Here is a 17,437-nt window from a genome sequence, read left to right as displayed (position 1 = left end):
CCATAGAAAACGTAACTTGTAGTGGAATTACCGTCTATAGAAAACGGGATATCATCACCACATACCATTATAATTCACCAGCTATTCTGCTGGGAATTATTCTTAAATACATTAGTCTTTGGACTTTACCATCATAAAAACATCTTATATAAATTAACTTAATTATCAATATTAAAGTAGAGTAAATGTGACCCTTCTATCACGTTCTGAAATCTGGACAATGTAAGCCAGGCGTCAGAGTGGAGGAGGAGGGCAGCCATTGTTGTTATACGAGACCAGAGGCTCACACGGGAGCAAATTCGGCTCCTGTTAAATTTACTTGGACGTAGTGTTATGGAAACCAAAGGTACCATTGTCAACACGCTGTCTACAGATACAAGTTAAGTGTCTATCCGAAACCCGTTTATCATTCATTTATGGCCATTAATGTCAGGATATAGGGTTAGCCGGTTAGAACGCGAAATCGCCTCAAACTAAAGGTAATTAAGCCAGGTCTCAATGTTCCATATAGTGTTTTCTCTGAAATACTTGTCATATACTAGGTTTCTGGCTTCACAGCTAGCGCACTTTTGACAGGTCAAGACGAGGATGCAAGATTGTGCACCAGTTACTGGGTGATATGGAAGCTACCTCAAAGAGGATAATTTGGTGTCTACACCCTAGTTATACCTGGTGGACTAACCTGCTGTACTATAAGATAAGGAACCTCTTCAATGTTTAATAGTATGTAGTCTATTACTGTAGTTTGATTGGCTGCATATATATTAATTTAACCCCCCCTAATGTGTAGAGGATCGATTTGTGAGATTGAGATTATTGCAGAAATACAGTCCACTTAACATTATACAAATTGCTATCGAAGTATATAAATTAACGTAAATATAAATTCATATAAATCAAATAAATATAAATCTCACAGGTCGGTTCCCACACAAATGTCAGGGTTCGTGGTGCGTGTACCCCCAGCCCCACCGTGTACCCCCAGCCCCACCGTATATAACACGTATATGTATACTGGCTGCCTGTCCCAAATGTCTCCGTGTTCGAACGTCATCAGTTGTGAGTCGTGTGTAAACCGTGTTTCATTCATAAACAGCTGGGGTTTGGCGGGTGGATGGAATGGTCTTTGGCCTTTATTTATGAGGACGGGCTGGAGGACTGTCTAGTTGTGAACTGCAAGTGATCCTTGCAAGTGGTCACTTAAACACTTATCCTTCCTCCCACCTTCCATTACTCCATGCTCCAGGCCTCCCTGGCTCAGTACTGCATGCTCCAGGCCTCCGTGGCTCACTGCTGCATGCTCCAGGCCTCCGTGGCTCACTACTCCATGCTCCAGGCCTGCGTGACTCACTACTCCATGCTCCAGGCCTCCGTGGCTCACTACTCCATGCTCCAGGCCTCCGTGACTCACTACTCCATGCTCCAGGCCTCCGTGGCTCACTACTGCATGCTCCAGGCCTTTGTGGCTCACTACTCCATGCTCCAGGCCTCCGTGACTCACTACTCCATGCTCCAGGCCTCCGTGACTCACTACTCCATGCTCCAGGCCTCCGTGGCTCACTACTGCAGTACTCGCAGGTGAGCGAGAAGGACAACTTTAAGGATAATCTCTCCTGATCACGCGGACGTTACCGGAAAATGCTCCTTCACCAACATTCACTTTTACCTTCGTTTGTTTTCTTGCCGCAATGTTGAGGTAAACCTTGTCTGGTGGTGGAATGGTTAGTGGGATGGTTAGTGGTGATGGTAGGAAAGGTTAATGATGGCAGGGATGGTGAGAGTGATGGTGGTGTATAGGTATTAGTGGTGGTGGTGACTGGTGGCGAGGGAGAAGATTCATTAGTAATCCATCCCGGGTACACCCAGCAGGTCAGTGCGGGGCTCCTGATCGCTGAGGGGGCTCGTAGCTCCTGCTGGACACCCGCCTTTGGGGGGCCCTTCGACCTCAGCCCTTCGCCCCGGGCCCTTCGCCCCGGGTCCCGCTCCTCTCACAAACGGTGGCTCGACATTCCTCTTGATCCAATTTTTACGAAGCTGTACAGTTAACTTTTCCCAGTGTCACACGAGCCTCTGACACGGTGCCACACGACCCTCTGACACGGTGCCACACGACCCTCTGACACGGTGCCACTCGACCCTCTGACACGGTGCCACCGTAACCTTGTAAAGTGTCACTGGAGACCGTGCCAGTGTGTGGCTTCTTAACATGTCCTCTCCTAAAGTGCCAACACATCACTCGACACTATGCCATCTCCACACTTTAACTAGTGTTAATGGAACACTTGCAACACTGCAACCTCACTATTCTCCAGAGAGCCACAGTAAAGCTTCTTGGAGTGCCACTTGTAGCGCTTTCAAGAGTGCTACTTGGCCGGTATTCACACCCGACCTCGCTCAGCTTATGCGTCCAAAACTCGTATAACTGCCCAACATGCCGTCTGGGGCTACACAACTCTCTCGCCACGCACGTCTCGGCCTTGTGGGAGACCAGAGAGCGAGAATGAGAGCGACCTGACCCAGAGGCTTGGGATCTTTGATCTGAAACTGAATATTCTCGGTAGAGTTTCACTACAAGATGGCGCTCTTTGTGTGATGAGACGTTACGTCAGTCAATAAAACACTTGACTATCTGGCAGTCATTTCTACCACTGAGGTGCCGGCTGGACAGCCTTCTGGCTTAGTTAAGTCATTCATGTCACTGTTGTTGATATTCAACTGGACTTAAATAGGAAGTCCATCCGGCGATTTTTTTTTCTAATGATAAGGGGGAGGGAAGGGAATTATCAGGGGGCGGGGAAAGTGCCAAGCCATTACGACTATATAGCACTTACTTGGAAGGGGTCAGGATAAGCATTTGAGACGGGACGGGGGGAAGGAATGGTGCCCCAACCAATTGGACGGTCGGGGATTGAACGCCGACCTGCAGGAAGCGAGACCGTCGCTCTACCGTCCAGCCCAAGTGGTTGGTGGGGGGGACCATCCGGCGAAATCACGGAAGGAAACAACAGGAAAGGAAGAGAACAGGAGTGAAAGATGGGTGTGAGGACCAGCAGGTGTCACCTTTCACCTCTGACACCACTGTCTGCTTCACCCCAGATGTGTCTTGATGTCGAAGTAGACAGGTGGGTGCTGAGGGTCTACGAGGAGTCGTCAGTTGTCACCAACTACTGACTACTCTCACTGAAGTCACTCCCTGCTTCAATGTTTCTAACTATAATTCCACAACAAATGGCAACATGTTTTGTATCGAGTGCTTTTTGAGGGAGAGTGAGGGAGAGAGGGAAGGGGGGGAGGGTATTAGGGGAGGTGGAGGACGAGGTAGGGTTGAGCCGGGGGCTTGGAGCACATTACACACTAAAGCAGCACCACAACAGCAGTACACACCCACCACTACCTGTTGCTGCCATGACTCGTGTGTGTGCCACCACACACTAAGACCACCCTAGCCACCACCACACACACTAAGACCACCCTAGCCACCACCACACACACTAAGACCACCCTAGCCACCACCACACACACTAAGACCACCCTAGCCACCACCACACACACTAAGACCACCCTAGCCACCACCACACACACTAAGACCACCCTAGCCACCACCACACACACTAAGACCACCCTAGCCACCACCACACACACTAAGACCTCCCTAGCCACCACCACATACTAAGACTACCCTAGCCACCACCACACACACTAAGACCTCCCTAGCCACCACCACACACACTAAGACCACCCTAGCCACCACCACACACACTAAGACCTCCCTAGCCACCACCACATACTAAGACTACCCTAGCCACCACCACACACACTAAGACCACCCTAGCCACCACCACACACACTAAGACCACCCTAGCCACCACCACACACACTAAGACCACCCTAGCCACCACCACACACACTAAGACCACCCTAGCCACCACCACCACACACACTAAGACCACCCTAGCCACCACCACACACACTAAAGCCACCCTAGCCACCACCACACACACTAAGGCCACCCTAGCCACCACCACACACACTAAGACCACCCTAGCCACCACCACACACACTAAGACCACCCTAGCCACCACCACACACACTAAGACCACCCTAGCCACCACCACACACACTAAGACCTCCCTAGCCACCACCACATACTAAGACTACCCTAGCCACCACCACACACACTAAGACCTCCCTAGCCACCACCACATACTAAGACTACCCTAGCCACCACCACACACACTAAGACCTCCCTAGCCACCACCACATACTAAGACTACCCTAGCCACCACCACACACACTAAGACCTCCCTAGCCACCACCACACACACTAAGACTACCCTAGCCACCACCACACACACTAAGACCTCCCTAGCCACCACCACATACTAAGACTACCCTAGCCACCACCACACACACTAAGACCACCCTAGCCACCACCACACACACTAAGACCACCCTAGCCACCACCACACACACTAAGACCACCCTAGCCACCACCACACACACTAAGACCACCCTAGCCACCACCACCACACACACTAAGACCACCCTAGCCACCACCACACACACTAAAGCCACCCTAGCCACCACCACACACACTAAGGCCACCCTAGCCACCACCACACACACTAAGACCACCCTAGCCACCACCACACACACTAAGACCACCCTAGCCACCACCACCACACACACTAAGACCACCCTAGCCACCACCACCACACACACTAAGACCACCCTAGCCACCACCACTACCAACCTTGCCTCCCAACACCCACACAAGTTACATGGAGAAGCAAGCAGAGGAATACGTTTTTGTAGCAATGTCTAAACCATTTAATAACTCATGTGTCGTCTGGGAACAGTCAGCCAGTGTGTGTGTGTATATATCGATGTTCTCGAGTCCAATTACTGACTCCCTCTACGATGCAACCCCAGAACAAGCTGATGAACTCCTGGATACCTACTTACTGCCAGGTGAACAGGGTAACGAGGTGATAGGGAATGCGCCCAGGCATTTGTATCCCGCCCGGGATTCGAACGCGGAATTCCCGATTGTGAGTTAAGAACGAACCCGACTGTACTACCGGGACCCTTAAACTTGGCAAGACTTAATTTCCTGCCAAATCAAATGAGGGCCACTGCTGCTGCGGCGCAAGACTTGCCTGCTTTCTCAGTCTGCTAGCAGTCACCCTCCCCCCTAATGCTGTCTGTCTGCCTGCCTGTCTGTCTGCCTGCCTGTCTGTCTGCCTGCCTGTCTGTCTGCCTGTCTGTCTGCCTGTCTGTCTGCCTGTCTGTCTGCCTGTCTGTCTGCCTGCCTGACTGTCTGTGACGAGCCTCATCGCAAACTTCTGAATTTTTTCCAGTTTCCCAGACCAGGTTGTGCGTGTGTGTTGGGGGGGGGGGGATCAGTTGATTGACAGTTGAGAGGCGGGCCGAAAGAGCAGAGCTCAAACCCCGCAAACACAACTAGGTGAATACACACACACAGAGGAGGGGAACGACTGAATGTATCACATGCAGAAGGAAATAAATCTCTGCACCAAAGTGGAGGTCTCCAGGTCTGGTGTCTACCTGTCTTCATACAAAGAACGTCGGTTTTCTCTCGCACGCGTTACTAAGGCCAGAAATGGTCGCACAAGAAAACGGAAGCGGCTGGCGAAATTGATGTACTGTCCTGTTTTTTGTTTTATGTCCTCTGGTAGGTTATGAGAGGACACTTTAAATTGACCGTTTTCTTGATGTTGGGAAACGGGTTATTCATGCCCGTGCCACCTCTTGGGTCACCTTGCGATGATTTCGGGGCTTATTAACATCCCCGCGGCCCGGCCTCGACCAGGTCTCCTGGTTGCTGAACTGGTCAAGTAGACTGACTCGGCTGCTCGCAGCCTGACGTTATGTATCACAGCCTGGTTGATCAGATATCTTTTGGAGGTGTTTGTCAAGTTCTCTCTTGAACACTGTGAGGGGTCGGCCAGTTATGCCCCTTATGTGTAGTGGAAGCGTGTTGAACAGTCTCGGGCCTCTGATGTTGATAGTTCTCTCTTGAACACTGTGAGGGGTCGGCCAGTTATGCCCCTTATGTGTAGTGGAAGCGTGTTGAACAGTCTCGGGCCTCTGGTGTTGATAGTTCTCTCTTGAACACTGTGAGGGGTCGGCCAGTTATGCCCCTTATGTGTAGTGGAAGCGTGTTGAACAGTCTCGGGCCTCTGATGTTGATAGAGTTCTCCCTCAGAGTACCAGTTGCACCTCTGCTCTTCAACGGGGGTATTCTGCACATCCTGCCATGCCTTCTGGTCTCAAGTGATGTTATTTCTGTGTGCAGGTTTGGGACCAGCCCCTCTACTATTTTCCACGTGTAAATTATTATGTATCTCTCCCGCCTGCGCTCAAGAGAATATAGATTTAGGCCCTTTAGTCGGTCCCAGTAGTTTAGTAAAGTAAATTTTATTTAGGAAAGTACATAGTTGATTTACAAACATAATGTTGGATTTATAGATAGCGCTAGTACATACAATACCTAAAGTCACTAGTACGCATAGCGTTTCGGGCCGTTTAGATGTTTTAGCGTTTCGGTTTTAGATGTTTTAGTGAGTGGATTCTAGCAGTAAAGGATCTCTGTACGCTTTCCAGGTCAGCAATTTCTCCAGCTTTGAAAGGGGCTGTCATTGTGCAGCAGTACTCCACTCTAGCGAGCACTAGCGTCGTGTCTATGGCTTCTTCAAAATCCAGTGGGGATACCCCAGGCCGTGACCCTGACCCCAGGCCGTGACCCTGACCCCAGGCCGTGACCCTGACCCCAGGCCGTGACCCTGACCCCAGGCCGTGACCCTGACCCCAGGCCGTGACCCTGGGGTCAGGGTCACAGCCCTGACCCTACACCACTTAGACGGTCGGGGATTGAACGTTGACCTGCATGAAGCGAGACCGTCGCTCTACCGTCTAACCCAAGTGGTTGGACGCGGGGGGGGGGGGGGGGGTGAGTGGGGCGGGAGGAGTGAGTGGGGCGGGGGTGACAACCTCTGGGTGAGGCTAGGTGCCATTAGCGTGCAGGCGCCTTTAGCGTGCGGGCGCCATTAGCGTGCAGCAGACTACCGCGACGTGGACAGGCTAAAGAGCCGCGAGCATTAACACCAAATCAAGAGGACACAAATGAGGAGGATAATGTGGGCGGCTAGCAAGGACCAGTCCTGGCGGCCTCGCGCGGCGGCCAGCAGGGACCAGTCCTGGTGGCCTCGCGCGGCGGCCAGCGGGGACCAGTCCTGGAGGCCTCACCCAGCAGCCAGCGGGGACCAGTCCTGGAGGCCTCACCCAGCGGCCAGCGGGGACCAGTCCTGGAGGCCTCACCCAGCGGCCAGCGGGGACCAGTCCTGGAGGCCTCACCCAGCGGCCAGCGGGGACCAGTCCTGGAGGCCTCACCCAGCGGCCAGCGGGGACCAGTCCTGGAGGCCTCACCCAGCGGCCAGCGGGGACCAGTCCTGGAGGCCTCACCCAGCGGCCAGCGGGGACCAGTCCTGGCGGCCTCCTCATACCCTAGTTGTTGTTTTAAATTACGCTATTCGGGCCAAGAAGTTGCAAGTAGCTCTGGCAACCCGTGAGCCCGTAATGAACTTACCTGGCACAGGAGCGGGGCTGTGACTGCGCCGTAATGGAGTAACCTGGCACAGGAGCGGGGCTGTGACTGCGGCCTGGTACCAGGCGGAATAGTTGGTGTGGAACATGAGAGGGGGGAATGACCTGAGGGGCGGAAATCGAACACGGAGACCGAGGTGCAGCGAGGTACTAACAGTGATTCCTCCTTTAACCATTCTGTCTGTAACGTTTGCTTCACTCCCTGACTATTCGAGATGGACGGAGTTATGACTGGTGCGCCAGCCACCAGTATACGCCTTCAGAGGACTCAAGTTATATATGCCTATAATAGGGAAGTACATTGTTTGCTGGCCAAGCGTACAGGGGGATGTGGGGTTGTACTCTGTGGCTGGAGGTCATGTACTCGCTAACTCTCACGAAAGGAATTGTAAATTTGCCGGATTTTAAGAAATTGACATCGTGTGTGTGTGTGTGTGTGTGTGTGGACTCGCAAAGAAACGGTCACTAAAATGTCCTATCCCAACCTGCCAGAGGACCCAAAACAGAAAACGGGATAGTATATGTTAGCTTCGCAAGCTTCTTCCATTTTCAAGCACGACGATTTTTGGCCATAAGTAAACTATGAATCAAAATGCGACGGTGTACGAGGACGGGTTATTGAGTGTCTCTATACGAAGGTTCTTTGTAGTGTAGGATGGGACACAACTCCGGTAACCTCTGAACCCGACGGGTCCCAGTAAGAGATCAATACTCTCCTACCCTGTCATGTGTGATCACTTGGGCGTCAATATTAGAGGGTTTCTGACCCATTGTTGACTGGCTCTGCCAGATATGATAACTTTGCTACTGTCAACCTGTCAGTGATTGGGGGAAAGTATCTTTTTTGAAAGTGTGGAGTGTGTGTAGTACACCACACACACACACACACACACACACACACACACACACACACACAGGGTAAAACAAAAGAACAAAGATGGTAACTTGGGGCGAAGATCATCCTCAGGGATGTAAGCAACTCCCTAAGAGTGTAGTATATATAGCACAGTAGATATAACAAGACTCAGTATAGGTTGAGGTGGGACTAAGGAGCTGAAGCTCGACCCCGCCACCACAATCGGGTGAATACTAGCAGGTCACACCTGGAAGGCAATTATGGAGACGAGCGTGAGATGGAGGAAGACTTTGATGATCTTTCTGACAGTTTAAGGAGAGTGTCAACTATTATACTGATACACCTCTCCTATTTCCTGTGACCTCTGCTGCATACCTGTGACCTCTCCTACATACCTGTGACCATCTGGTGTATTATGGAGGGTAAAACTGAGGCTAAGACAGTTTATTCAGTCTTGTGGTTGTTATACCTGTCGATTATTTCAGTGTTGCTTGTTAAGATGTCTCTAGTGATGTTCCTTGATGGAGCCCTGTTGCTCGTGCATTGTTAATCACCTAGAGAGTTATTGTTGTCTTGTCTATATACTGAGATCGTTGGGGCTTACAATCCCCAAGTGGGCATATATATATATATATATATATATATATATATATATATATATATATATATATATATATATATCTATATATATAATATATATAATATATATATATAATATATATATAATATATATATAATATATATATATATATATATATATATATATATATATATATATATATAATAATATATATCACATACGTATTACACATGTTAAAATATAACCAAAGGTATATAAGTTAATTAGCAAACCTGATATAATGTCTTCACTTACGTGGGTCATATCACATTGGCAAGTGGAGTTAGAATCCCAAATTCAAATGGGAACTAATAAATAGGTCAGCTGGGAACGTTAAATGATGCCAACAGTTTACACACGACTGTGCTTCAGTCAATAGTCACTGTGCACTATTTCAACAGGTAAACATCGAGTGAAAATATTGTATTTATTAAAAGAGGATTGCAAATTGTAACAACAAAATTTTTATTAAATTAAGCGAATATTGATTGCAGGCGACATGCTTATAATTAGTATATTCTGGCGCTTTGGGGACGGCCTCAGCTTGGACGAGTATAGTCTGAGGACGACCTCAGCTTGGACGACCATGGTCTGAGGACGGTCTCAGCTTGGACGACCATAGTCTGAGGACGGCCTCAGCTTGGATGACCATAGTCTGAGGACGGCCTCAGCTTGGACGACCATATTCAGAGGTTCTGGAAAACACACAAGATGGCCTCAGGATGCCTCACAATAACTGATGTGTTAGCCAAAAATGACACCTTCACAGAGTTGACCACAGCCTTGGGTAAGCGCCACTATATAACAACGCAACAACTAACAGAACTGTGTATACCCGAGACAACATGGCTCTTGCCATTGTGGTCACACTATAGTGTTTTGGCGGGAGTGTGAGCCTCCCCGGGAGACCATCACCTGCTCCACATGTGACCAAATGTAAACACTGGCAGGAGACGCTGCATGCACCCGTGGCATCCAGGACGGGCTTGGGTCAGGGAGACGGCCTCCCCTCACACGAACATCCCCTCAACTCCTCCCAGTCACCCAGGCCTCCAATCAACACCTCTCCCTCATCCCAAACCTCCAATCACCTCCTCTCTCATCCCAGGCCTCCAATCAACACCTCTCCCTCATCCCTTAGCCCCTCCCCCTGACCCAAGTCTTTCCCTGAGACAGACAACAAAATCTCCGGAGATGATTTGTCCATTATTGTGTGTGTGTGACCTGACCCCAGCACTAAGCCTGACGAGCCAGGGGTCACCGTCCCTGGCACTGCCTCAGGGACAGTGCCAGGGACCTCCCAGGCGAGGGACGACGCCTGCACCCACCGTAATATTAAAGACACGTCCCTCAACCTGCCCCACTGCTGCCAAACCCCTTTCCTCCCCCCTACCCCTCCCTCCCCTAAGAAAAAGAGTGGACGAGAAAAATTATAAAGCGATCAATTGAGGGTTATTCTCCTCGGTGCATGCGGGAGGGAGCAGGAAAATGATGATGGAGGAGGACAAAGGAGGACGACAAGGACGACAGGAGGAGGAGGAAGAGGAGGTATGGTGAAGTACACCAAGGTTCACTTCCACAGGGAAGAGCACCGTTGAGACTAAGTCATGTTGACTACACGTTGCAGGAGCTGGCGGGCTTGTGGCTCTTGTGGGGAGGACTTGTGGCGTTGATGGGACTTGAATGACTTGAAGATGACAACATCTTCAATCTTCATTCAGATTCAAGAATGACTTGAATGACAAGTCATTCTTGATGGACGCAAGACAGTGCTTCACTCTTGCCAGTACACGCCCAGCTGATTGTTCTGGCAACACTGACGCCTGTACCTGGCCAGCTGTCACTACCAATCACCGTGTGCCAGCTGTCACTACCAATCACCGTGTGCCAGCTGTCACTACCAATCACCGTGATCCAGGTATCACTAACCCCAACAGACCGCAAGAGACGATACACAAACCCCACACCATAATATCACATTAGCATGAGGTTAAACAAATTAAATTTCATCAAATATCAAAAGCAAATTTGTTTTGAAGTTGGGGGAGAGGGGGATGATAGTGCTACACTGTGGCTAAAGTGGCAGTGTTGTGTGTGTGTGTGTGTGTGTGTGTGTGTGTGTGTGTGTGTGTGTGTGTGTCCTGTGTGTGTGTGTGTGTCCTGTGTGTGTGTGTGTCCTGTGTGTGTGTCCTGTGTGTGTGTGTGTGTCCTGTGTGTGTGTGTGTCCTGTGTGTGTGTGTCCTGTGTGTGTGTGTGTCCTGTGTGTGTGTGTTGTGTGTGTGTCCTGTGTGTGTGTGTGTCCTGTGTGTGTGTGTTTGTCCTGTGTGTTGTGTGTGTGTTGTGTGTGTGTGTTTGTCCTGTGTGTGTGTGTGTGTCCTGTGTGTGTGTGTGTCCTGTGTGTGTGTGTGTCCTGTGTGTGTGTGTGTGTCCTGTGTGTCCTGTGTGTGTGTGTGTGTCCTGTGTGTGTGTGTGTGTCCTGTGTGTGTGTGTGTGTCCTGTGTGTGTGTGTGTGTCCTGTGTGTGTGTGTGTGTCCTGTGTGTGTGTGTGTCCTGTGTGTGTGTGTGTCCTGTGTGTCCTGTGTGTGTGTGTGTGTGTGTGTGTGTGTGTGTGTGTGTGTGTGTGTGTGTGTGTGTGTGTGTGTGTGTGTGTGTCCTGTGTGTGTGTGTGTCCTGTGTGTGTGTGTGTGTCCTGTGTGTGTGTGTGTCCTGTGTGTGTGTGTGTCCTGTGTGTGTGTGTGTCCTGTGTGTGTGTGTCCTGTGTGTGTGTGTGTGTGTGTGTGTGTGTCCTGTGTGTGTGTGTGTGTGTGTGTGTGTGTGTGTGTGTGTGTGTGTGTGTGTGTCCTGTGTGTGTGTGTGTGTGTGTGTGTGTGTGTGTGTGTGTGTGTGTGTGTGTGTGTGTGTGTGTGTGTGTCCTGTGTGTGTGTGTGTGTGTGTCCTGTGTGTGTGTGTGTCCTGTGTGTGTGTGTCCTGTGTGTGTGTGTGTGTGTGTGTGTGTGTGTGTGTGTGTGTGTGTGTGTGTGTCCTGTGTGTGTGTGTGCAAGTGTGTGTGTGTGTGTGTCCTGTGTGTGTGTGTGTGTGTGTGTGTGTGTGTGTGTGTGTGTGTGTGTGTGTGTGTGTGTGTGTGTCCTGTGTGTGTGTGTGTCCTGTGTGTGTGTGTGTCCTGTGTGTGTGTGTGTGTCCTGTGTGTGTGTGTGTGTCCTGTGTTGTGTGTGTGTCCTGTGTTGTGTGTGTGTCCTGTGTGTGTGTGTGTGTCCTGTGTGTGTGTGTGTGTCCTGTGTCCTGTGTTGTGTGTGTGTCCTGTGTGTGTGTGTGTGTCCTGTGTGTGTGTCCTGTGCGTGTGTGTGTGTGTGTGTGTCCTGTGTGTGTGTGTGTGCAAGTGTGTGTGCAAGTGTGTGCATGCCTGTATGTGTGTGCATGCCTGTGTGCATGTGTGAGAGTTACATGGGGAAGGTGTGAGGCGGTCACTTACCGACGGTGGCCATGCCGGCACCAATGAAGATGAGGAGGACGCCGATGGTGAGGGCCTTACAGGCGTTCCACAAGCAGCTGGTGGTGACCTTGCCCTTGACCGCCTGGATGCTCCACTGCCGCTTGGCCTGCGACCGTCGAGGTCTCAGGGTTTCGCTGCGCTGACTGGCCGAAGCTGCAGCGGCTTGCGCAGCCTGCCGCAGCTTGGCCGACATCAGCGCCCCAGAGTACATCTTCGTCTCCTGCTGCACGCCCTCCTACTTCTGCCGAAGAGGAGACCAAGCATTAGTGACTACTACGATCATCACAGACACGTCAGTTACCTGTAAATGCCAAGGAAGTTAAGGAAGGTGATAGATGCACAAAGTATCTGGGAAGATTGACTGCGGTGGAAAATAGAAAACTCGGGCATTCTGTCCTCCAGGTTGATACATTCACCCGACCCCCTCGAGGTCGTCGTCGTCAGCCTCTTCGAGTTGAGAAGATCTCTTTTTGATAGCAGAACCCTTCCGCCTTCTATAATTCTTGCTGGAATCAGATTGAGTACATTCCCTCTCCTAGATTTTGGAATAAGTGCTATAATAAGCCCATTCTTGAATTTTTTCCCCTAGACTTTCACACTCGTCTCCAGCTTCCCTATAATCTCTTCTCTCTCTCCGAACTTCAGTCTGCCCTGGCCCTCTGTGGTTCTACGGCAGTGGGCTCGGATGACATTCATTATGAGATGCTTCGCCATCTCCATTCATGCGCATCTTGGTATTTACTCACTCTGTATAATCCTATGTGGGAGTCATCATCAGTCCCCGAGGACTGGCTCCAGGCGGTGGTTCTTCCTATTCGGAAATCAGGGTCTCTAGGGACATCCCCTAAGGACTTCTGCCCTATTGCCCTCACGAGTTGCGTTGCAAACTCTTTGAACATATGGTCAATGTCAGTTTGATGTAGTTCTTAGAACATCATCACCACCTCTCCCCTTCTCAGTTTGGCTTTCGTAAGTGCCGCAGCACAACTGATGTCTTGGTGAACTTGGAGGTTTATTTGTAATGCTTTTGCTGCCAAGACCTCCGTTGTTGCTGCCCTTTTTGACCTGGAAAAGGCATATGATACCACCTGGAGATATCACAGTTTGTCCCAACTCCGTTTTTTGGCCTTCGTGGTAATCTCTCTTCCTACAAAGCTTCATCTCTCGTTGTTCCTTTAGAATGAGGCTGGGTACTGCTCTCTCTTGCCTCTTTTCGGCAAAATGAAGATGTACCCCAAGGTAGTGTTCTGAGCACTATGCTTTTCCATGTTGCCCTCAGTGGTCTTCTTTCCTCCCTTCCCTCTGGCATCTTCTCGGTGCTCTATGTCGATGATCTTATTCTTTGCTGTTGGGGTCATGACTCCTTTCCTTCAATGACGGCTTCAACTTGCGATTGATGCCGTGTTATCTTGGGCCACCAATCATGGCTTCAATTTCTCTACAACTAAGACTTGAGCCATGACTTTTACTCAGAAGCGGGTCGTACTTCGTCCCTCTTTGTTGCTTTATGGTCATCGACTTGTGTATAAAGATTTAAGTAAGCTTTTGGGGTAAATTCTTGACACTCGTTTGTCTTTGTCACCCCATATCTCTTACCTCTGAGTTGAATGTTCTAAGGCCCTAACCTCCTTAAGGTTTTGTCCCTTACTTCTTAGGAAGTTGATAGGTGTATGCTCCTCTCTTGACATTCCTCTCTCATTCTGTCTAAACTCAATTATGGTTGCCCTGTTTACTCGTCTGCTTCTCCTACTTTTCACCGTCTTGATGCTCTGCACCACACTGAGTTACGTCTCAGCTCTGGTGCCTTTCGTTTGACTCCTCCCCTCAGCTTGTATGTTGAAACCGGCGTCCTGTCTCACCAAGACCGCCGTGATCGCTATCGTCTTCGTACCTTGCGCTTACAGCACCCTCAATCTTGCCTTTGTCGTGCTTTGAATTTTGCCCCTCCTGTGGTCCCTGTTCCCCTTCACTACCTCCTTCTTTCTGTATGGTTGACTTGCCTACAAAACTCTCTTTAGGTTAGTATTACCGGTATTTCTCCTCGTGTTGTTTCGTCCATGCCCCCATGGAGGGTCCCCTTTCCTAAATTTTGTAAAACCCTGAGCCACATCACTAAAGCTTTTACCCCTACTAAAGTTCTGAAATGTCTTTTCCTTGAACACTTTTCTTCACACTCCCGCTCCATTTCCCTCTTCACTCATGGGTCTTAGTCTGCAGACGGTGAAGTATACTCTGTTGTTTTTCTTGACCACACCTGTATGTGTTGCCTGCCTCTGGAGAGGCAGGCAACACATACATCCTCACGGCAGAACTTTATACAATTCTCTCTACTCTTCGTCAACTGCTTTCTCGCTGTCAATCCTTTGTTGTTGTTGTAGTTAACTCTCGCAGTGCCCTCATGGCTCTGGAGTCCTTTAATCCAGTCCATCTGGAGGTCGTCATGATTCAACATTGGCTGTTTTTTTATCTCCAGTAGATTTAAGACTGGATTTTTGCTGGGTGTTCCCAGCCATATTGGTGTGTCCTGAAATGAGTGTGCGGACGCTGCCGCCAAGGAAGCTATCCGCACTTGTCCCATCTTCCGCAAAGGTATTCCTTATTCTGACTTTTACCCAGTTATTCATTCCTCCATCCTTGCCCATTGGCAGGGTTGTTGGTCTTCTGTTACTGGTAACAAACTGCGTACTCTTAAGAGTAGTGTCCCCCCGTGGCCTTCCTCCTACCACTGTAACCGGCGGTGGGTAACGGCTCTGGCGAGGTGGCGTATTGGCCATACATGGTTAACTCAGATACTTAATTGAGCGCCACCTTGCTCCTTATTGTCCTAACTGTATTGTCCCTCTTTGGGTCGTGCATATCCTTGTTAAATGTTCTGATTTCCAGAACGAGCGCGTGTCTTGTTTCCCGACCGTCCCTCGTGGTCACTTGTCCCTCGATGGAATTCTCGGTGACTCGGATACTTTTGATATCGTTCGCCTTATGCGTTTCTGTTCTCGTATTGGCATCCTTGGTGATATTTAGCGCCCTCTGATTATCCCGCACATTTGATGGTGCTACATGGCCTTCCCGGGTTGGTGCATTCTTTGGATAATTACTTGAACACCCAACCCCCACACCCTAATGAAGGAAGTGAAGGCGTTTCTCTACGTCCAGGACCATCAGCAGGTGTACATGGAGGGGGGGGGGGGGTGAGGGGCCGGAGGAGTAAGGGTGAGGGGCTGGAGGGGGAAGAAGGGCTTATAAGTGGGGGTGAGGTAACAAGGCAAGTTCAATGACATCTTCAATTGGCATAGAGCTAAGGCGTGCTCTGCTCTAGGATATCAAGCGTAATACGGCAGTATTTTTTTTGAGATATATACAAGAGTTGTTACATTCTTGTACAGCCACTAGTACGCGTAGCGTTTCGGGCAGGTCCCTGGAATACGATCCCCTGCCGCGAAGAATCGTTTTTTCATCCAAGTACACATTTTACTGTTGCGTTAAACAGAGGCTACAGTTAAGGAATTGCGCCCAGTAAATCCTCCCCGGCCAGGATACGAACCCATGACATAGCGCTCGCGGAACGCCAGGCGAGTGTCTTACCACTACACCACGGAGACTGAGACCACGGCAGCTTGATTTGGCTTCCCAGTGACAGTGGAGAGACGCTGAAGGGCGGCCTGAGACTCCCTCACCTGCTGTGGGTGCCGCCAGCCTGGTCTGGGGTCGAGGCACATCCTCCCTGCGCTGCGCCACAAGAGAGAGTGCCTGCCAGCGGACCTCCAGGGGTTGCTGCCTGCCGTGCGGCTTCCTGACTCGCTAACCCTGAACCAATCACAATACCCCTAGCAGCTTAGCTCGAGTATGACTGGTCGGCCCGGCCCAGGTGTAGTCCTGGGGAAGTTTGGCACCAGCTCATGGAGGTTTGACATCTGTGTGGCGGTTGTTATGGTGGTGACAGGTGGCCCTGGCACCAGCTGGCACTGTACGACCTTGGCACCAGCTGGCTAACAGCTCATTATTACACACACGAACTAGTGACCAGTCTCCACTAATTAACAACAATTCTTAACGATAAATTAAGGAGAGTTTCTGATTGACGTTTAGCAAGTGGGCGGAAGTGGTTCATTGTTGAGGGAGAAATTCCTTGCACAATGGTACTTGATCTGAATATTGTCCCGTTATAAACCCCCTTACTAGAGCACTGCAGTGTACCCTTACTGGAGCACTGCAGTGTACCCTTACTGGAGCACTGCAGTGTACCCTTACTGGAGCACTGCAGTGTACCCTTACTGGAGCACTGCAGTGTACCCTTACTGGAGGTTCACTGCAGTGAACCTAGTCAGTAAGGGACATCTACAATATAATGTTCAAGGGAGAACATGATTTCTCTTTCGCAAAGTTGACACATTTGTGAAAGGGGGTTGGGGTGGAAGGGGGGGGGGGGTGGCAGTCGGAGAGACTAGTGTGAGGGGGCGGGGGCGCCGACAGCTTCACCCTTCACTAACGAGAACAAAAACTTACCAAACACGGAGGTTCAGGAGTTTACTGAAAAGTTTGGTCCCCACAGACTGGCCAGGGAGCCTCAGGCGGCCACTCACCCTTCACCCTGGCCACTACTTGGAGGCAGTGTGAGGGCCACACTGCCCACTCCACCATCTGGGAGGCAGTGTGAGGGCCACACTGCCCACTCCACCATCTGGGAGGCAGTGTGAGGGGCCACACTGGCCACTCCACCATCTGGGAGGCAGTGTGAGGGGCCACACTGGCCACTCCACCATCTGGGAGGCAGTGTGAGGGGCCACACTGCCCACTCCACCATCTGGGAGGCAGTGTGAGGGGCCACACTGCCCACTCCACCATCTGG

General features: G+C 50.5%; 1 protein-coding gene across 1 annotated transcript in view; it reads right to left on the bottom strand.

Moving 5' to 3' along the window:
• Window positions 1-17,437, bottom strand: part of LOC123764429 (uncharacterized) — an 89,590-nt gene that overhangs the window by 29,107 nt on the left and 43,046 nt on the right. The window contains exon 2 of the mRNA XM_045752282.2: window positions 12,571-12,832. Coding sequence (XP_045608238.1) covers window positions 12,571-12,802 — 232 coding nt within the window. The 5' untranslated portion in view covers window positions 12,803-12,832. The remainder of the gene's footprint in view (window positions 1-12,570; window positions 12,833-17,437) is intronic.

The sequence above is a fragment of the Procambarus clarkii genome, chromosome 82, assembly GCF_040958095.1.
Source record: "Procambarus clarkii isolate CNS0578487 chromosome 82, FALCON_Pclarkii_2.0, whole genome shotgun sequence".
Lineage (NCBI taxonomy): Eukaryota > Metazoa > Arthropoda > Malacostraca > Decapoda > Cambaridae > Procambarus > Procambarus clarkii.
This window is presented reverse-complemented; position numbering and strand designations above follow the sequence as displayed.